Genomic DNA, 14137 nt, shown 5'->3' on the forward strand with positions numbered 1-14137 from the left:
CCCTCTGTGACCTCCATGCTGCTCCCAAGGGATGGTGGAAGCAGCCCCATGCTCTCTGGGTGCTCCCAGGCTGTGCCTCCCCAGTGCAGGAACACACAGCGAGCCCTGGGAGGTGACAGCACCCAGCAGGGATGGGGCAGACCTGCAGAGAGCTGGAATAGGGCATGGTGCACAGTGAGAAGGTGCAAGGTGAGAACGCAGTGCCACAGAGCTTGTGGGCTGAGTCACCTCCAGCCCTGGGTGACATTTGTGGACTGATCCACAGCTCCTGGCTGAGCCCAGGGTTTGGGCACACACCACTGCACCGTGGCCCTGCCACAAGGGTACAGACAACACATGGCACAGGGAAGCATCACGTTTTAATTAGAAAAAAAAAATAAAATCGCAATACAATAGAAGCAGAGGCCAAATGCAGCCCACAGTGTGGGTGGCGGAGAGCAGCTCAGTTCTGGGTGGCAGGTGGGCTCCTCTCCAATGCTGAGCACAAAGCCTGCTTCTCATGCTGGAGCCCTCACCCCTCTGAACACAACACCACCAGGTCCCAGCAAGGCCAGCAGCCCCAGAGCAGGTGGGACAGGAGCAGTCTGCACATCCCAGGGCTGCGGGTGTGCAAAGTGAACAATGCCAGAGGGAGGAAGCTGCAAGAGCCCAAAGCTTCCCTTGGCCTCCTGTTCTTCAGGCACCACTCGCTGCCCTGAGGACGCTGAAAGAGCACAGAGGACGTGCCCACATCACTGACCCTCAGGACAGGCAGTGGCACTGACGATCACTCCTCCACTTCCTGCGTGGAGGGAGTCCTGGATAAGGCACAGCAGGAGGTGTATTTACTGATGGGCAATATTTTAATTCAGTATTTCTGTCCCAAGAGGAAAGCTGAGGGTTTTTCTCCCACAAATGATGGTTGCTGCAGCCATTCCAGCCAGGCAGGGTTAGCCCCTCCTCGGGGTCCCAAAGTCTCATCACGCTCGTCGCGCCTTCTTGGTTTTCTTCTTCTCCTCTTTCATAGCAGTGTCGTGCGCTTTCCTCTTCGCAGCCAGTTTGTTTGCCTGCACAGAAACACAACCCCAGACCCACAGTCAGGTCTGTCCCCACACACAAAGAGCTGCTCCAACCTCAGACCCACTGAGCTGTTCGACGCCAGGGGATGGAGACGAGCAGTGGTGCCCTGAGCTGCACTTGCTGGCCACACACTAAGGTCCCAGGCAGGCACAGGGAGCTCTGCTCAGGGAGTCTGAATGCCTGCGGCCTGGTAATGCTGGGGAAGAGACCTGTACAGTCTCAGCCTTGTGCACCAGAGATCAACATCCTCACTGCCTCACCATGTACAGAGAGGAAACAAAAACTCAAAACATGCAGTGTGGGACCAATTTGTGATGGTGCAGCCATCCTGGAGGAGGGGATTCAGCTCTGCCAAGCCTCACAGCAGGGCAGGGAGACCAGGGCTGCAAGGCAAAGCTCCCCCCTGCAACCAAAGGTGGGGAGGCGCAGGCCTCCTTCCTTAGGTCACTCCTTCCTTACAAGATGAGGACAGACCAGGATATATCTTTAGCTGCAAACTGATTTTGGGATGACCTACAGGGATCCACGGCTTGGGGCATCCCTACATTCATACCTCTCGGATTTTGCGTTTCTTTCCAAACATGATCTTCTTGTAGAGGTATTTCTCCCTTTTCTTCATCATCATGATGGCCAGGCGCTTCTCCTCGCTCTGCTGCTCCTGCTCCAGGCGCTGCTTGTCCTCCAGCCGCACTTTGCCAGCAGTCACCTTCACGGGAAGTGCCTGCAGAGAGCAGAGAGCTCAGGGCTGTGTGTGCCAGCAGCCAGCCCTTCCCCAGGGCACATCCACACTGGTCAGTGGTAATACAAGAGACACAGCATCCTCTCTGGTCACCCCCAGACCAGGTGGCTTGCAGATTCGTGATCCTTGAGTCCCTTCCCACCCTGCCATTCAGTGATTCTGTGACCCCACTGCCATGTACTGCACCTTGTTGCTCTGCGTCTTCTGCTCTTCCATCTTCTTCAATTTCATCTCCTCTTCCTTTTCGGACTCATCTTCTTCCTCCTCTTCCTCCTCTTTATCATTGTCATCCTCCTCTTCCTCCTCCTCACTCTCTTCCCCTATGGAGAGATCACTGTTACTGACTGTGGAACACGGAGGCCCTGCAGCAGGCAGAGCACTGCTGAAGCAGCAGCACTGTCTGGATTCTCTCCAGCTCTGGGAGCCTCACATCACCTGGGTCCTCGCCCCGCTGCATGGCCAGCAACTTCAGCTTCTCTGGAGGGATGTAGTCTCCTTCCTGTTCTGTCACGAAGGGTGAGAGGTGTGGGGGCAGCAGCACACCGGGGAAATAATCGGCTACAGGGAGGCACAGCTTGGCATTGACCGAGTCAAAAACCCACTGAGGCTGCAGGTAATACCTGGAGGCAGAGGGTTACGAGGTTGGGGGTCAGACACTGCCTTCTTGCCCCATGTTCTGGTGTCCAAGAGGCTGCCAGACTGCAGTGAAGCAGGTTGGGAGCAGACAGAGCAAGGGAGAGTTCAGGACCATCCATCAGCCTAGATGGCCATTCTGGGGATGGGACACCTGGCTCACCTGCCCACAACCTGCTGCTCCACCTGGGGCCGGTCAACAATCTGGTGGGTGATGGATGGGTCACTCACATCATAAGTGGCACCGATGCACAGGGACTTGTCCCAGGACACCTGGCCACCAAAGCACCTGCCAGTCAAACACACCAAGAGGTTGGTCACACAGCAGACACTCTCGGGCTCACAGTGGCCTCAGCAATGCTACTGGAGAGGACAGGGAAGGACAGCACGAGGTGGTAGAGCTGCAGGACCACCTCCCACCACATACCGGATGATGAAGGCCAGGGGCTCTCGAGGCACCTCCCTGTTGAGGAAGAAGCGCAGCCCTTCAAACAGCTTTTTGTGCTTCTCCAGGGCCTCCTGCTCCTTCCTCCTCGCATCCATCTGCTCAGCAGTCTCCTGCTCGGGGGCAAAGCAGTCAAACCTCTTCCCCACATGCAGCACAGCCAAGCCCCTCTCTGCTCTCACTGTCCCCCATTCTCCTGCCAGCCCTCCCCGTCCCACACTGGGCACTGACAGCCTTCTCTCAGCCGTAAGATGTGCTGAGGACAAGATAGCACACAGTGTGGGTCAGCCCTGGACACCAGGCTCTTACCCCCTCCACAGGGAACTCATCCATCTCCACATCTTCCTCTTGGGTTGGGGCCACCACACGTGCCAGGCTGGCGCTCAGAGCTGACAGTTTCTGCAACCAGAGGAGACCAAGATATAAGGTTCAGCCAGGGCTTTGGAATGGGAAAAGGAATAGGGGGTCACAGAGGAAGCCCCAAAGACCAAGCACAGCTCCTCCTCTGGCCACAGCAAAGGGATGAGAAGTTGGGATCTCCACCATGCATGGATCAGGCTCTGCTCCTCAGCCCCTACACCAGTGCCCCACACCAGGAGGGGTCCCCAGCCAGGACACTGAGGACACACAGTGTCCTTGCACACAAACTCCTCATGTTGACCATGCAGGTAGCAATGCCCCTCACCTCCAGGTAGCTCTCTGAATCCATGGCATACTCCTTGCCTTCCACAGGCTTTAGCTCAACCTCAGCTTGGCCATCGATCTGCAGACAAACAGAAAGGTGGGGAGACAGCTCTCAAGCGTGGTCTGCCCAAACATCTTCCCCCTCAGCCCCTTACATCACCCATACAGGTCCCCAGGAGCAATGCTCCCTGCAGCAGCTGCTCCCACCAGCCTGGCGTGTCCCCAGGGCCGGTGGTGGCTTTACCTTGGGCGGGTAGTGCAGGTTGAGTGAGTGGTAGAGACGAAAGTTAACGAAGCCCAGCAGGGTGGTGTAGAACTCAGTGAAGGTAGCCATCACACGATAATCCACATCTGTTGGGTGCTGTGGGCACATGGGGAGGGGAAGGATACAAGGATGAGGGAGCAGATTCCCTAATAAGGGACAGCATGCTATTCACCCAGGGCCAGCTCAGGGAATGAAGCTGCTCCTCCAGGTGATACGTGCAGGTCATGACAAGAAATAGCAGGGCCAGGAGCTGAAACACAGCAGGAATACAGCCAGCCCCCACGACAGCCAGGATGCAAGGGACCAAGGAAAGTTATGGGCTCAGTGAGGGGATGCTGCAGAGGTGACACCGCCATGGGCTGTACCAAAGGCCACAAACTGGGAATGTTCTGACCTAACCAAATCCCAAAAACCGTGGGACAAAAGGAGAGCACTACAGCAGCTATGAGCTCCTGTCTGCCAGCGGTTCTGGCCCAGCAGCACCCACAGCTCTACGTCTTGGGATGGCTGCACAAGGGCTGTGCAAAGACGATACAAGAATCAACTCACCCCAGTACCTCCATCTGAGCTAACTGCCAGTTAATCTTCAATTAGTGGGCAGAACATATTTTAATAATTGACAGAAAGAGAAAAGAAGGAGCTGAGTAGACTGGCACAGCCTAGCACTGAAGTCTGATAGGAAGGGTTGTGCGATACACGGCTGCCAAAGGCCTCCTGGCCTTCACCTGTTTTGTCTCTTTGGCACAAGAGCAAGCAGACGTCCCCAAAACCCCACCCCAGCCCAAGGAAAGGGAACAACAATAACAGCACAGGTCTCGTGTACTCACATCGTGGGCAAAGGCGTAAGGGGTGATCCAGGTGATTGGCTGCCCCAGCACCTCTGCCTGGTAGTAGATACCCTTAATGGAGAGGAAGACCTGGTGGGAAAAGAGCATGATGAAGGCTACAGGCGCTCCTGGTTCTTACCAACCTTCCCTGGACGGCAAGGATGCAAAGGAGCACTGGGGACAGGCAGCAGGATCCATCTCTCCTTGGAGTCCCCACCTTGCGCAGTGAGCGGGAGGCGATGACGTAGTTGAGGAACTCAACAGCCAAGCGCCGGCACAGCTGGATGGTCTGCACATGGCACTTGCCCGTCCGTGGGAAGGTAGAGAAGAGGAAGCACATGGAGAGGGCATCATCCAGGTCCCGCAGTGCGTCCACAAAGGTTGGGTACCTGCAGCCAGGCAAGAGGAAATGATGCCATCACACCTGGCTCCAAAACCCCAGAGCTGCAGCAGCTGGTGGGGACCTCATGCAGCCAAGGGGCGGGCAAGTGCAGTCACTGTGGAATGCCAGGCAATCTGTGGGGTCAGGGCACCCCTGCTGGGCATCCAGAGTCTCACAGAGTCCTTCTGACAGCACTGCAGGGCTCCGGACTGCCCTGGGAGTCAGGAACCTCCCTAGCTGGGGGACAACAAACCCGGTTTGTCATTTCCTGCTCTGAGATGAGAGCCTGGAGCACATGTTGGGGCAGGAAGAAATGTTGTGACCCCGCAGCTCCAACAGAACACCTTCACCATTCCATAAAGCACGTCAGGGCAGCTCTTAGCTCCCAGGGCTGCTCCTCTCTCCCTGCTGACACAGTCAGTTCCCATACACCACCGGGACAACACAGAGATTTGCCAGAGCAGCTCCCCCCTCTCCTGTGGGTCATCTCCTTTTCCTCTGGCAGTAAATTAACCACCTGCATTGGCACGCTGGGTCTTTCTCCCAGAGTGTCAATGGAAAACTCAGGGGAGGACGGGAAAGTTCTCAGTGTTATCATGGAGAACCTGGAGCCATTCACAACAGCCAAGAACTCCCTCATCACTCACATCTCACAAGCTTCTCTACAAACCCAGAAACTCTACACGATGCTCAGCAATGCCCAGAGAAGGATGTGTGCTGCTGAGGAGGGACGGCCCCAACGAAGGCTCCATGGGCTCACCTCTCCTTCACGATGTGGTCGAGTTTGTAGGTGGGTTTGTTGTCCTTCAGCCGCTCCGCTGTGCCCCACTCACTCTTCCCATACGCCTTCCTCAGCTTACGGACAAAGATCTGCAGGCAGAGCAGGGCTCAGAGCACTGCAGGGCCAGCACAGCCCCCAGCTCTCAGTGCACTGATTACCTTGTATTCCCGGAACTTGTTGACGATGGGCTCATGCAGGAGGAATTTGATGTCTTTGAGGAGATAAAAGGTCCGTGCCGCGGTGGAGCCTTTGTTCACCTTCTTCTTGTGCTTGGGCTCATGGGGGTAAATCCCCTTCAGGATGCAGAGGCGCCTGTTGAGGAGGGATGGGGTGTCAGCCTGCTGCCCAGCGGCTCTGCCATCACACGGCCACCCCACGGGAGGCAATGGATGGGGCTGTGCTGCAGGGGCTGTGACCCACCTGAAATCGGGCAGGCTGAGCTGCAGCTTCTTGCGTGCCTTGTTGCGGGTGATGTAGTTGGTGGCAGAGCCCCGCTGGTACTGGGGGGGAACACATAGGGGTCACGGGGGGGAGAACCGAGGGAGCCCCAACGGGATACACGTGGGGGTACCGGGAGAAATGGGAGGGCTGGAAGACGGGAACGGGGGGAAACGGGGGAACCTGGAGGGAAACCGCGAGGGATGGGGATGAGAATAAGGAAAAGCAGAGGAGAAACTGAGAGAAACAGGTAGGGGAGAACAGGGAGAGCCGCGGGCCGGGACGCAGCCGTACCCCCCGCTACCTTCTTCTTCTCCAGCCCGCCCATGGCTCCGCTGCCACGGCCTCGTGCTCCGCCGCGCCGAAGGACCCGGGCTGCCCTCGCACCGCCTGCACCAAACTGGTCCGCGCCTGCACCGGAACCCCGCCGGGCCCGCGCAGCCCCGAGCTTCAGCGGGGCTGAAGGGTGCGGGTGGGACGCGGGGACGGAGAGCGGTGAAGGGAGGCGGTCACTCAGGCGCGCCGCGGGCAGCTCCAAGCCGGCCGGCGGGGTCCTTCGGCGCGGGGCACGCTGGGACGGAGAAAGGAGAGGGGCGGGGCCTCCGCAGGGGCGCGGGCGTCGCGCAGGGGGCGAGATGAGAAGTTGTGGGCGTGGCTACGGCAGGGGGCGTGGCTTTGCCCTCAGTGCGATGGGCGGCCGGTGGGCGCTGGGCCGCAGGATGGGCGCGTTGCCGTTCGCGTGCCATCCCCGCGGCTCTGCGTTGAGCCCCGCTGTCCCCGTAATCCCTTCCCGGGGCCGCCGCCGTCCCGTCACGCTGCTGTGCCAGCGGCCCGTCTCCTGCTCGGTGCCCCTGACCTGCCCCGCTTTGTGACTGACCCAGCGCACAGGGTCGTGACCACCCCATCTGCTGCTCCTTATCTGCGCCCCGCTCTCGCCTCCAGCCAAAGTCCTCGCCCCTTTCTGCTGACTCGGCCCCGGAGTGCGGAACTGCCTCACTCATCGCCTTCCTGCTCGGCGCCGCTCAGCCTGCTGTCACTCGCTGTCACTCGCTGTCACCCACCCGCCGTCCCCTCGCCGCGATGTGGCTGCTCCTGGCCCTGCTGCAGGCTGCGGTGCTGCCCGCCCGGCCCTGCGGTGAGTTTGAGCCGCCCGAATGCTTCATATCCGTGCTCCAACGCGGGGCCCCCGGGGCCAGGCTGTGGGTGGGAGCGCAGTGGTGCCAGGCGTTGGGTTTCCCCCGTTCCCTTTCTCCCTTTTCCTGCCTCGTGTCCCCTCTATGCTCGGCCTCTCCCTCAGCGTTGTGCGAAATTTGGGGGTTCAGCTTCACGGGGTAGAGGGTGAAGACGTGGGGTGAGGACGCTCCGCTTCCCACCTCCACCGACGCTCTTTGTCCTCCCCGCGTCCCCCGGCGCTGGGCTGCGCTCACTCCTTGCCCCCATCCTCACGGGGACCCCTGGCGACAGAAGCTCCAGCAGAGGCAGCGCTGGCGGTGCGGGCGTTTGCTGCACGACTGCTGGGGCTGGCGATGGAGTCGGGGCAGGATGCCGACCCCGGGATCTACGTGGGGCTGCGTCTCGGCAACGAGCACGATCTGAGCATGGAGCAGCGCTACCTGCAGAACCTGCAGGACACCTTCCAGGGTCTCTACGGCCGGTAGGTCCCCAGCGTGTTACAGTGGGACGGCCCCTGTCCCTTTTGTAGTCCTACTGATGCCAATCCCTGCAGGAGTCTGCACGCAGCCAGCCACCCGTCCCATGGCCATCAGCACCGCGACACGTAGGTGATGGGATGGGGATGGGGAGGTTCCCGTGCTCCTCCATGTGCTGACCCCACTGCCTGCAGGGATTCCGTGCCGGAGACGGGGCGTCTGGCACTCTACCTGCTGGGGCTGCGTGCCACCTGCCCCCCACCAGACCCCACTACCCAGCGCTTCCCTGTGACGTGGCTCAAGTACTACCTGGAGAAGGATTGGGCAGGTGAGGTACCCCACCTACAGCAGGGACCCTATGGGTGCTGGCACTGCAGCTCTGCTGCCACCAGCTGGCTCTTGTGACAGCGGTGCTCTGTCCCCAGGCTCCCGGCATCACGGCCATCCTCTCACCAGTTACTACCAGTACAGCCTGGGTGTGCTGGCTCTCTGTGTCCACCACAAGCGGGTGCGTGAGGAGGTGATCCAGCGACTGCTGGTGGCCGAGCAGCACCGGCGCTTCAGGCACGTGGATGGCAATGCAGTGGGTAAGAGACAGCAGGGACCCAAAAAGTGGATCCACCATGGGGTGGGTGTGCAGCATCTGGGCTGACACAGCCACCTCTGCAGACACAGAGGCAGTGGCAGCATTGGCCTTCGCCTGCCTGGAGAAGGAGAAACACATCGGGGCTAGGCTGGCAGCAGAGCTGCAGGCAGCTGTGCACAGGACCAAGGCGAGGCTGGTGGAAGCACAGAGAGCAGACGGCCTCATTGGGAACGCCTTCAGCACTCCCTTGGCCATGCAGGCGAGTGTGGGCATTGGCATGGAGCAAGTGCAGGAGCGTGAGTGGCTCTTGGTGAAGGTCTGAGCTTGAGCCCTGCCTGAGCACTTCCTTCCTTCCTCCCCTTCCAGGTCTTCATCGCCACCAACACGTGCAGGACAGCATACGGCCGTGCCATGGCTGCACTGCTGCGTCACCTGGACAGCTTCACCAGTGCTGCCACCATGGCCCAAGCGGTGCTTGCTCTGAACGGCCGCAGCTACCTGAGCATTGCCTCCATGCAGTGCCAGGAGGAGCTGGGTAGGAGCAGGGGATATGGGGCACTGGGTGGCCAGCATGGGGCTGGCACTGATGCCACCATGGCTCCTTGTCCCAGGCACACTGACACCCATCTTCTTGGAGCCAATGCCCCTGGGGCCACACAATGTGACTGTGCGGCTGGTGGTGGAGTGCCCAGTGCTGGGGTGTCCCCAGCAGCTGCTGTATGACAGCCTGGTGTCTGCGCCTGCTGGGGCCTCGCTTCTGGATCTGCTCAGGGCAGCCCCGCCACAGGGATCTAAAAACTTCACGTGAGTGGTCCAATGGTCAGGGGGCTCTGAGGCTGTCCTCTTGTCCTCGTTCCCTCTGCTGTGTCCCTGGGACTCCCAGATCCCTCCTCTTGCTCTGCCCCCAGGTTTGAGACCCAGGATACCACATATGGCCCCTTCCTGACCTCGGTGCAAGGCATGGCTGCGAGGCCAAAGGAGCGGCACTACTGGCAGCTGCTCAGCAGGCTTGGCACCAGCCTGCATATGGGTGAGTGATGGGGGGACACGGAGATATGGGGGCACAGGGATGTGTCCCTGACCCTGCCACCTCACTGCCACCCTGGCCACTGTGTCCCTCTGCAGGTGTTGCTGACTACAGACCAAAGGATGGGAACACTGTCATCCTGCGCCTGAGCGAGTGGTAGTGGGGCTGGTTGTGGGGCTGATGGCAATGAAATACTGCAGAACCTCCAGGCTGTGCCGTGCTTTCTCTGTGCGCTTGGGCAGGAGGAGGATGGGGGTGGGGGTTGGGCACAGCCGGGCTCCGTGCTTGGGATTCCGTGGCCTCATTGCTGCTCGGGTGGCTGAAAGCCTCCGGGTCGTGGTGTGCTCAATGCTCCCGAGAGTGCACGACCCCCTGGAGCTGCTCGTGTCCCAGGCAGGGCCACCACCATAATGGGGATCACGGAGATTTCAGCAGCTGAGGTGCAACTGTCTGCCCCCACATCAGGGGCTGAGGGTGATGGCATCGGTGGGGACCGTTCCGGCCCAGCCTTGGGATGCTTCAGTCCCAAATTTGCCTGGAGTCGACCCAAACAAAGCCTGTGCTGGGGGTGCTGCACGGGGCGGGGACTGATGCCGGTGCCAGGCCTGCGAGCCACGGCGCCCGCCTATGAGTCACCCGGGGACACTGACGCAGCCGCTCCGTCACCGGGAAGGCCGTCCCTGCTCCGCCGTCGCCGCTCCCCCGGCTCTGTTGGGGATGCGCGGCCGCCGCCTCCCAGCTCCCCGCGCGGTTATCATCCCCGCCGCTCCGCTCTCCCGCATCACCGCTCGCCTGCCCGCACCGCGCTGACGTGCGCTGGTTGCCGGGGAGGACCCTGCCCGCCTTCTCTCCCCGCCATCAAACTTTGCTCCTCCGCACCGGCGCTGCCCGCACATGGCATCCCACGGCTGAACCCGCCGCTCGTCCATCCCTGCCATGTGTCCTCGGTGCCCCGGTGGCGATGAAGCAGCGATGATGGCCGCCGGTGGGACCCTCCGTCCCCGCAGACCGGACCAGGGACAGCCGGGGGAACGACCGCCGCTACGGCTGGTGCTCACCGTCGCGGCGTGGCTGGGCACCGGCACCGCTCTGGCCGGCCTCAACAAATGGATTTTCTCCGCCCACGGTTTTCGCTACCCTCTGCTGCTCTCCTCCCTGCACATGCTGGCGGCCGTGGCTCTGGGCTACCCGCTGGGCTGGGTACGAGGACCGCCGCCGCCCGTCCGGCCCCGCGCGCGGATTTACCTGCTGAGCCTCACCTTCTGCGGCAGCGTGGCTTTGGGCAACCTGGGGCTGAGCCTGGTGCCGCTGGACGCAGCTCAGGCCGTGCACGCCACCGCCCCGCTGGCCACCCTGCTGCTATCGGCGCTGCTGCGGGGCCGCCGGCACCATCCGCTGCAGTACGCGGCCATGGGACCGGTTTGCGCCGGGGCTGTGTGCAGCATCGCCGGAGGTGTCCGCTTCCACCAGCCCGGGGGCTGCGTCCTCCTGGCTGCCACCGTCCTGCGTGCCCTCAAGTCGCTGCAGCAGAGTAAGTGCCGCCTGTCTGCCCTCGGGATGTCCCGGTGATGCCGTACCGGGGATGTGCCAGCACTCGTGGCACTGTCATGGTGCTCTGGGTCCCAGGGATGCTCTTGGTGTCACTGCTGCTCCCTCTAGTTTTGGGGACATCCCTGTCCCAGCATCACCTCGTGGCCCTGCTGTCACTTCACCCTCCACCTCCACAGCCGTCCCATGTCCTGTTCTGCCCCTTCCCCAGTGTTGCCCCACCCCCAGCATCACCCCCTGCCCACCCTGTCCCACTGTCACCTCGGTGTGACCATCTTGTTCCCCTGCCCTCCGGTCTGTGCCTGCTCCTGGTCCCATCCCCATCCTATCCCTGTCCCATCCCAATCCCAGCCACCATCCCACCCCCATCCCTTTATCCCCATCCCCTGCATGTCCCCATGTGGAGCTGCGCTGTCCCCACTCAGGGCCCCTGGCCATGGCCAGCAGAGTCACCCAGGCCATGATGTCCTTGGCAGGCGGTGGGGAGGAGCACCCTGACCACACTGTTTTTTTGGAGGGCTGGGAGCATTTCTTCCACCTATGACTCACATGGGCATCACTGCTGTAGCCACAGCCCATGACTCACAGGGCTACGGGATGGGGATGGGGATGGAATGGGGTTTGGGAGGGGAATAGGGATGAGGATGGAGGTGGGATGATTTTGGGATTAGGATGGGTGTGGGGACAGGGTGGAATAGCCTGGGAACTTATGTGTCACCTCTGGCCCCATCGTGGGCACTGTGGTGGAGATGAGAGCTGAGCATGTGCCACCCCTGGACTCACTCACCCCCAATGCCATGGGATGCCAGGGTGGGCTGAAGGCACCCCTTCTTCTAGTGATTTTTGGGCTGTTTTTTGCAGCAGGGGCTCTATCTAACTCTGCCCTGTCCCCCCCCAGGCCTGCTGCTGCAGGAGGGCCGCCTGGACGCCGTGTCCCTGCTGTGCCTCACCGCCCTGCCCAGCTTCTGCCTGCTCTTTGGGGCAGCCGTGGCACTGGAGGTGGCCCCAGCGTGGCAGGGCGTGCTGCACTACGACGGCTCGCTTTGGGGCTGCGTGCTGCTCAGCTGCCTGGGCTCCGTCCTCTACAACCTGGCCAGCTTCTGCGTCCTGTCCCTCACCTCTGCCCTCACCATCCACCTCCTGGGCAACATCACGGTGGTGGGCAACCTGCTGCTCTCCCGCCTGCTCTTCGGCAGCCGCCTGAGCGCGCTCAGCTACCTGGGCATCGCGCTGACGCTGGCTGGGATGTTCATGTACCAGCAGCCACAGCTCATTGCACGGCGCTGGGCCGTGTGGCTGCAGCACCGGCCCCCCCGGCACCAGTAGGGATGGAGGTGGTGGGATCTGAGTGTGGCACAGCTCTGCGTGAGCTGGTGTGCAAGGCTCTGTTTGCACGTCTGCGTGCTGCTGTGCTTGGCACCGAGAGCACAGGACTGTGCTGATTTGCACAGCTCTGCGTGCACTGGTGTGCATGGCACTGTGTGCACACGTCTGCTGGAGTGCATCTGCGTGCTTGGCGCTGCGTGCACAAAACTGTGCTGATTTGCACTGGTGTGCATGGCACCGTGTGCATACGTACGTGCTGGGGTGCACAGCACTGTGTGCTTGCAGGTGTGCAAGGCAGCGTGTCCATGTATGAGTGCTGGTGTGCGTGGCACTGTTTGCACACTTGTATGCTGGTGTGCGTGGCACCGTGCCTGCTGGTGTGTGTAGCAACATGCACATGTGTGTGCTGGTGTGCACAGCACATCTGTGCTGGTGTGCATGGCACGATATGCCCACAAGTATGCTGGTGTGCACAGCTCTGTGTCCTCACTCAGGGTGCTGGTGTGCACAGCAGCGTGTGCACGTGCGTGTTTGGTGTGCACACTGTGCATGCACGCATGTCAGTCCACATGGCCATGTTTATGACCTGTACGTGTGTGTTCTGGACATGCCAGTGTTTGTGTGCACAGCTCTGTGCATGGGGCACACGTGTGCTGGTGTGCACGGGCTCTGCAGGTGTGAGTGCGTCTGCACGTGGCAGTGTGTGCAAGGAGTGTGTGAGTGCTGGTGCGTGAAGGTTCCACGTGTGCAAGCAGGTCTCATACGTGTGGGCACGTGTGCTGCTGGGCAGTCTATGCGTGTGGAGTGCGTGTGCAGAGCATTTTGTGCAGGTGTGCACAGACTGTGTGTGCGAGTGGTGCTCCGTGCACAGCTTTGTGCTTGAGAGCATGAGCCTGTCAGTGCGTGCACGAGCGTCTGTGCACAAGTGTGTGCAGATCCTTGCAGGTGGGGATCCTTACAGGCTCAGCTTGTGCACAGATTCTGTGTGTGCCAGTGCATTTCTGTGTGTGTGCACGTGTGCACATCACTACTGAGCTCTGCTGGGTGGAGTGAGCATGGGGCATGCGTGCACACAGCTCCTGCCCCCATGGGACGGAGGGTGTTGGACCCTTGGGGTGCTGCGTGTCACCTCCATGCTGGTGTCCCAGTGATGTCACCCTCCTGCTGTTGGTGATGGCACGGTGGGCACGTTGGACACTGCACACTCATGTGTATTCCTGAGGAGGTGCAGTGGCACTGGGACAGCTCTGAAATAAAGCTCTATTTTTGTCATACTCCATTCTTGGCTGCCATGACATCGCACCCTGACCGCCTGTGCCCCCGCTCCCAGTGGGGGCTGTGACAAGAGACTTTAGCCTGAGCCACCCCGCATGTGCTGGGGCTCCAGACTCAAATGCTGTCTTTCTTCCACTCACTGGGATGGTGAGTCTTGAGGCTGCTTGCAGAAACACCTCAGGAACAGCTCCTCACAGCAGGGCCACCACGGTGCCACAGGGCCACTGCCATTGGTGCCAGCTTCTCCAGGGCACCTGGGGCTGGAGTGGTGCCCATCCCACAAAGTGCCCAAGGGGCGCTGAGCTATCAGAACCAGCCCGTGCCCTTGCCAAGGGCTTGGCAGGCACAAGCTGTGCCTGTCCCTTCTGCCTGTTTGCTTTTAGGGCTCAGATTTCAGAGGCTTTTCCATAGCAGGAAGGACGAGATGGCGTTTTGGGTTTCCTTCTGAAGGGTAAACCACACTGTGGACACCA

The 14137-nt window shown here is 60.8% G+C and overlaps 3 protein-coding genes across 3 annotated transcripts; 2 read left to right on the top strand and 1 right to left on the bottom strand.

The window, feature by feature from the left end:
- Positions 1-342: 342 nt before the first annotated feature.
- On the bottom strand, positions 343-6783 carry PES1 (pescadillo ribosomal biogenesis factor 1). The gene is made up of 15 exons (XM_048964300.1): positions 6558-6783; positions 6236-6315; positions 5974-6127; positions 5795-5904; positions 4870-5041; positions 4653-4742; positions 3805-3921; positions 3562-3639; positions 3186-3275; positions 2859-2989; positions 2595-2720; positions 2234-2418; positions 1985-2118; positions 1613-1780; positions 343-1046 (listed from the first exon to the last, which is right to left on the bottom strand). Exons 1-15 carry the CDS (start codon positions 6579-6581, stop codon positions 960-962), a joined length of 1746 nt encoding a protein of 581 aa, XP_048820257.1. The 5' UTR covers positions 6582-6783; the 3' UTR covers positions 343-959.
- A 153-nt stretch (positions 6784-6936) lies between these two features.
- On the top strand, positions 6937-9721 carry TCN2 (transcobalamin 2). Its single transcript, XM_048964302.1, has 10 exons — positions 6937-7388; positions 7718-7907; positions 7980-8030; positions 8097-8230; positions 8328-8489; positions 8572-8747; positions 8855-9023; positions 9100-9292; positions 9397-9518; positions 9614-9721. Exons 1-10 carry the CDS (start codon positions 7334-7336, stop codon positions 9673-9675), a joined length of 1314 nt encoding a protein of 437 aa, XP_048820259.1. The 5' UTR covers positions 6937-7333; the 3' UTR covers positions 9676-9721.
- A 472-nt stretch (positions 9722-10193) lies between these two features.
- On the top strand, positions 10194-13636 carry SLC35E4 (solute carrier family 35 member E4). The gene is made up of 2 exons (XM_048964114.1): positions 10194-11046; positions 11962-13636. Exons 1-2 carry the CDS (start codon positions 10452-10454, stop codon positions 12387-12389), a joined length of 1023 nt encoding a protein of 340 aa, XP_048820071.1. The 5' UTR covers positions 10194-10451; the 3' UTR covers positions 12390-13636.
- Positions 13637-14137: the final 501 nt, after the last annotated feature.

The sequence above is a fragment of the Lagopus muta genome, chromosome 17, assembly GCF_023343835.1.
Source record: "Lagopus muta isolate bLagMut1 chromosome 17, bLagMut1 primary, whole genome shotgun sequence".
Classification (NCBI taxonomy): domain Eukaryota; kingdom Metazoa; phylum Chordata; class Aves; order Galliformes; family Phasianidae; genus Lagopus; species Lagopus muta.

Excerpts from the sequence above, each read along its gene's own strand:
- PES1 (XM_048964300.1), bottom strand. The coding sequence starts at position 6,581 with ATGGGCGGGCTGGAGAAGAAGAAG. Across the intron at positions 3,276-3,561 it reads ATTCAGAGAGCTACCTGGAG|AAACTGTCAGCTCTGAGCGC; the intron begins GTGAGGGGCATT and ends CTCTGGTTGCAG. Across the intron at positions 2,990-3,185 it reads ATGAGTTCCCTGTGGAGGGG|GAGACTGCTGAGCAGATGGA; the intron begins GTAAGAGCCTGG and ends GCCCCCGAGCAG.
- TCN2 (XM_048964302.1), top strand. The coding sequence starts at position 7,334 with ATGTGGCTGCTCCTGGCCCTGCTGCAGGCTGCGGTGCTGCCCGCCCGG. Across the intron at positions 8,748-8,854 it reads GCACTCCCTTGGCCATGCAG|GTCTTCATCGCCACCAACAC; the intron begins GCGAGTGTGGGC and ends CTCCCCTTCCAG. Across the intron at positions 9,024-9,099 it reads GCAGTGCCAGGAGGAGCTGG|GCACACTGACACCCATCTTC; the intron begins GTAGGAGCAGGG and ends TCCTTGTCCCAG.
- SLC35E4 (XM_048964114.1), top strand. The coding sequence starts at position 10,452 with ATGTGTCCTCGGTGCCCCGGTGGCGATGAAGCAGCGATGATGGCCGCC. Across the intron at positions 11,047-11,961 it reads CCTCAAGTCGCTGCAGCAGA|GCCTGCTGCTGCAGGAGGGC; the intron begins GTAAGTGCCGCC and ends GTCCCCCCCCAG.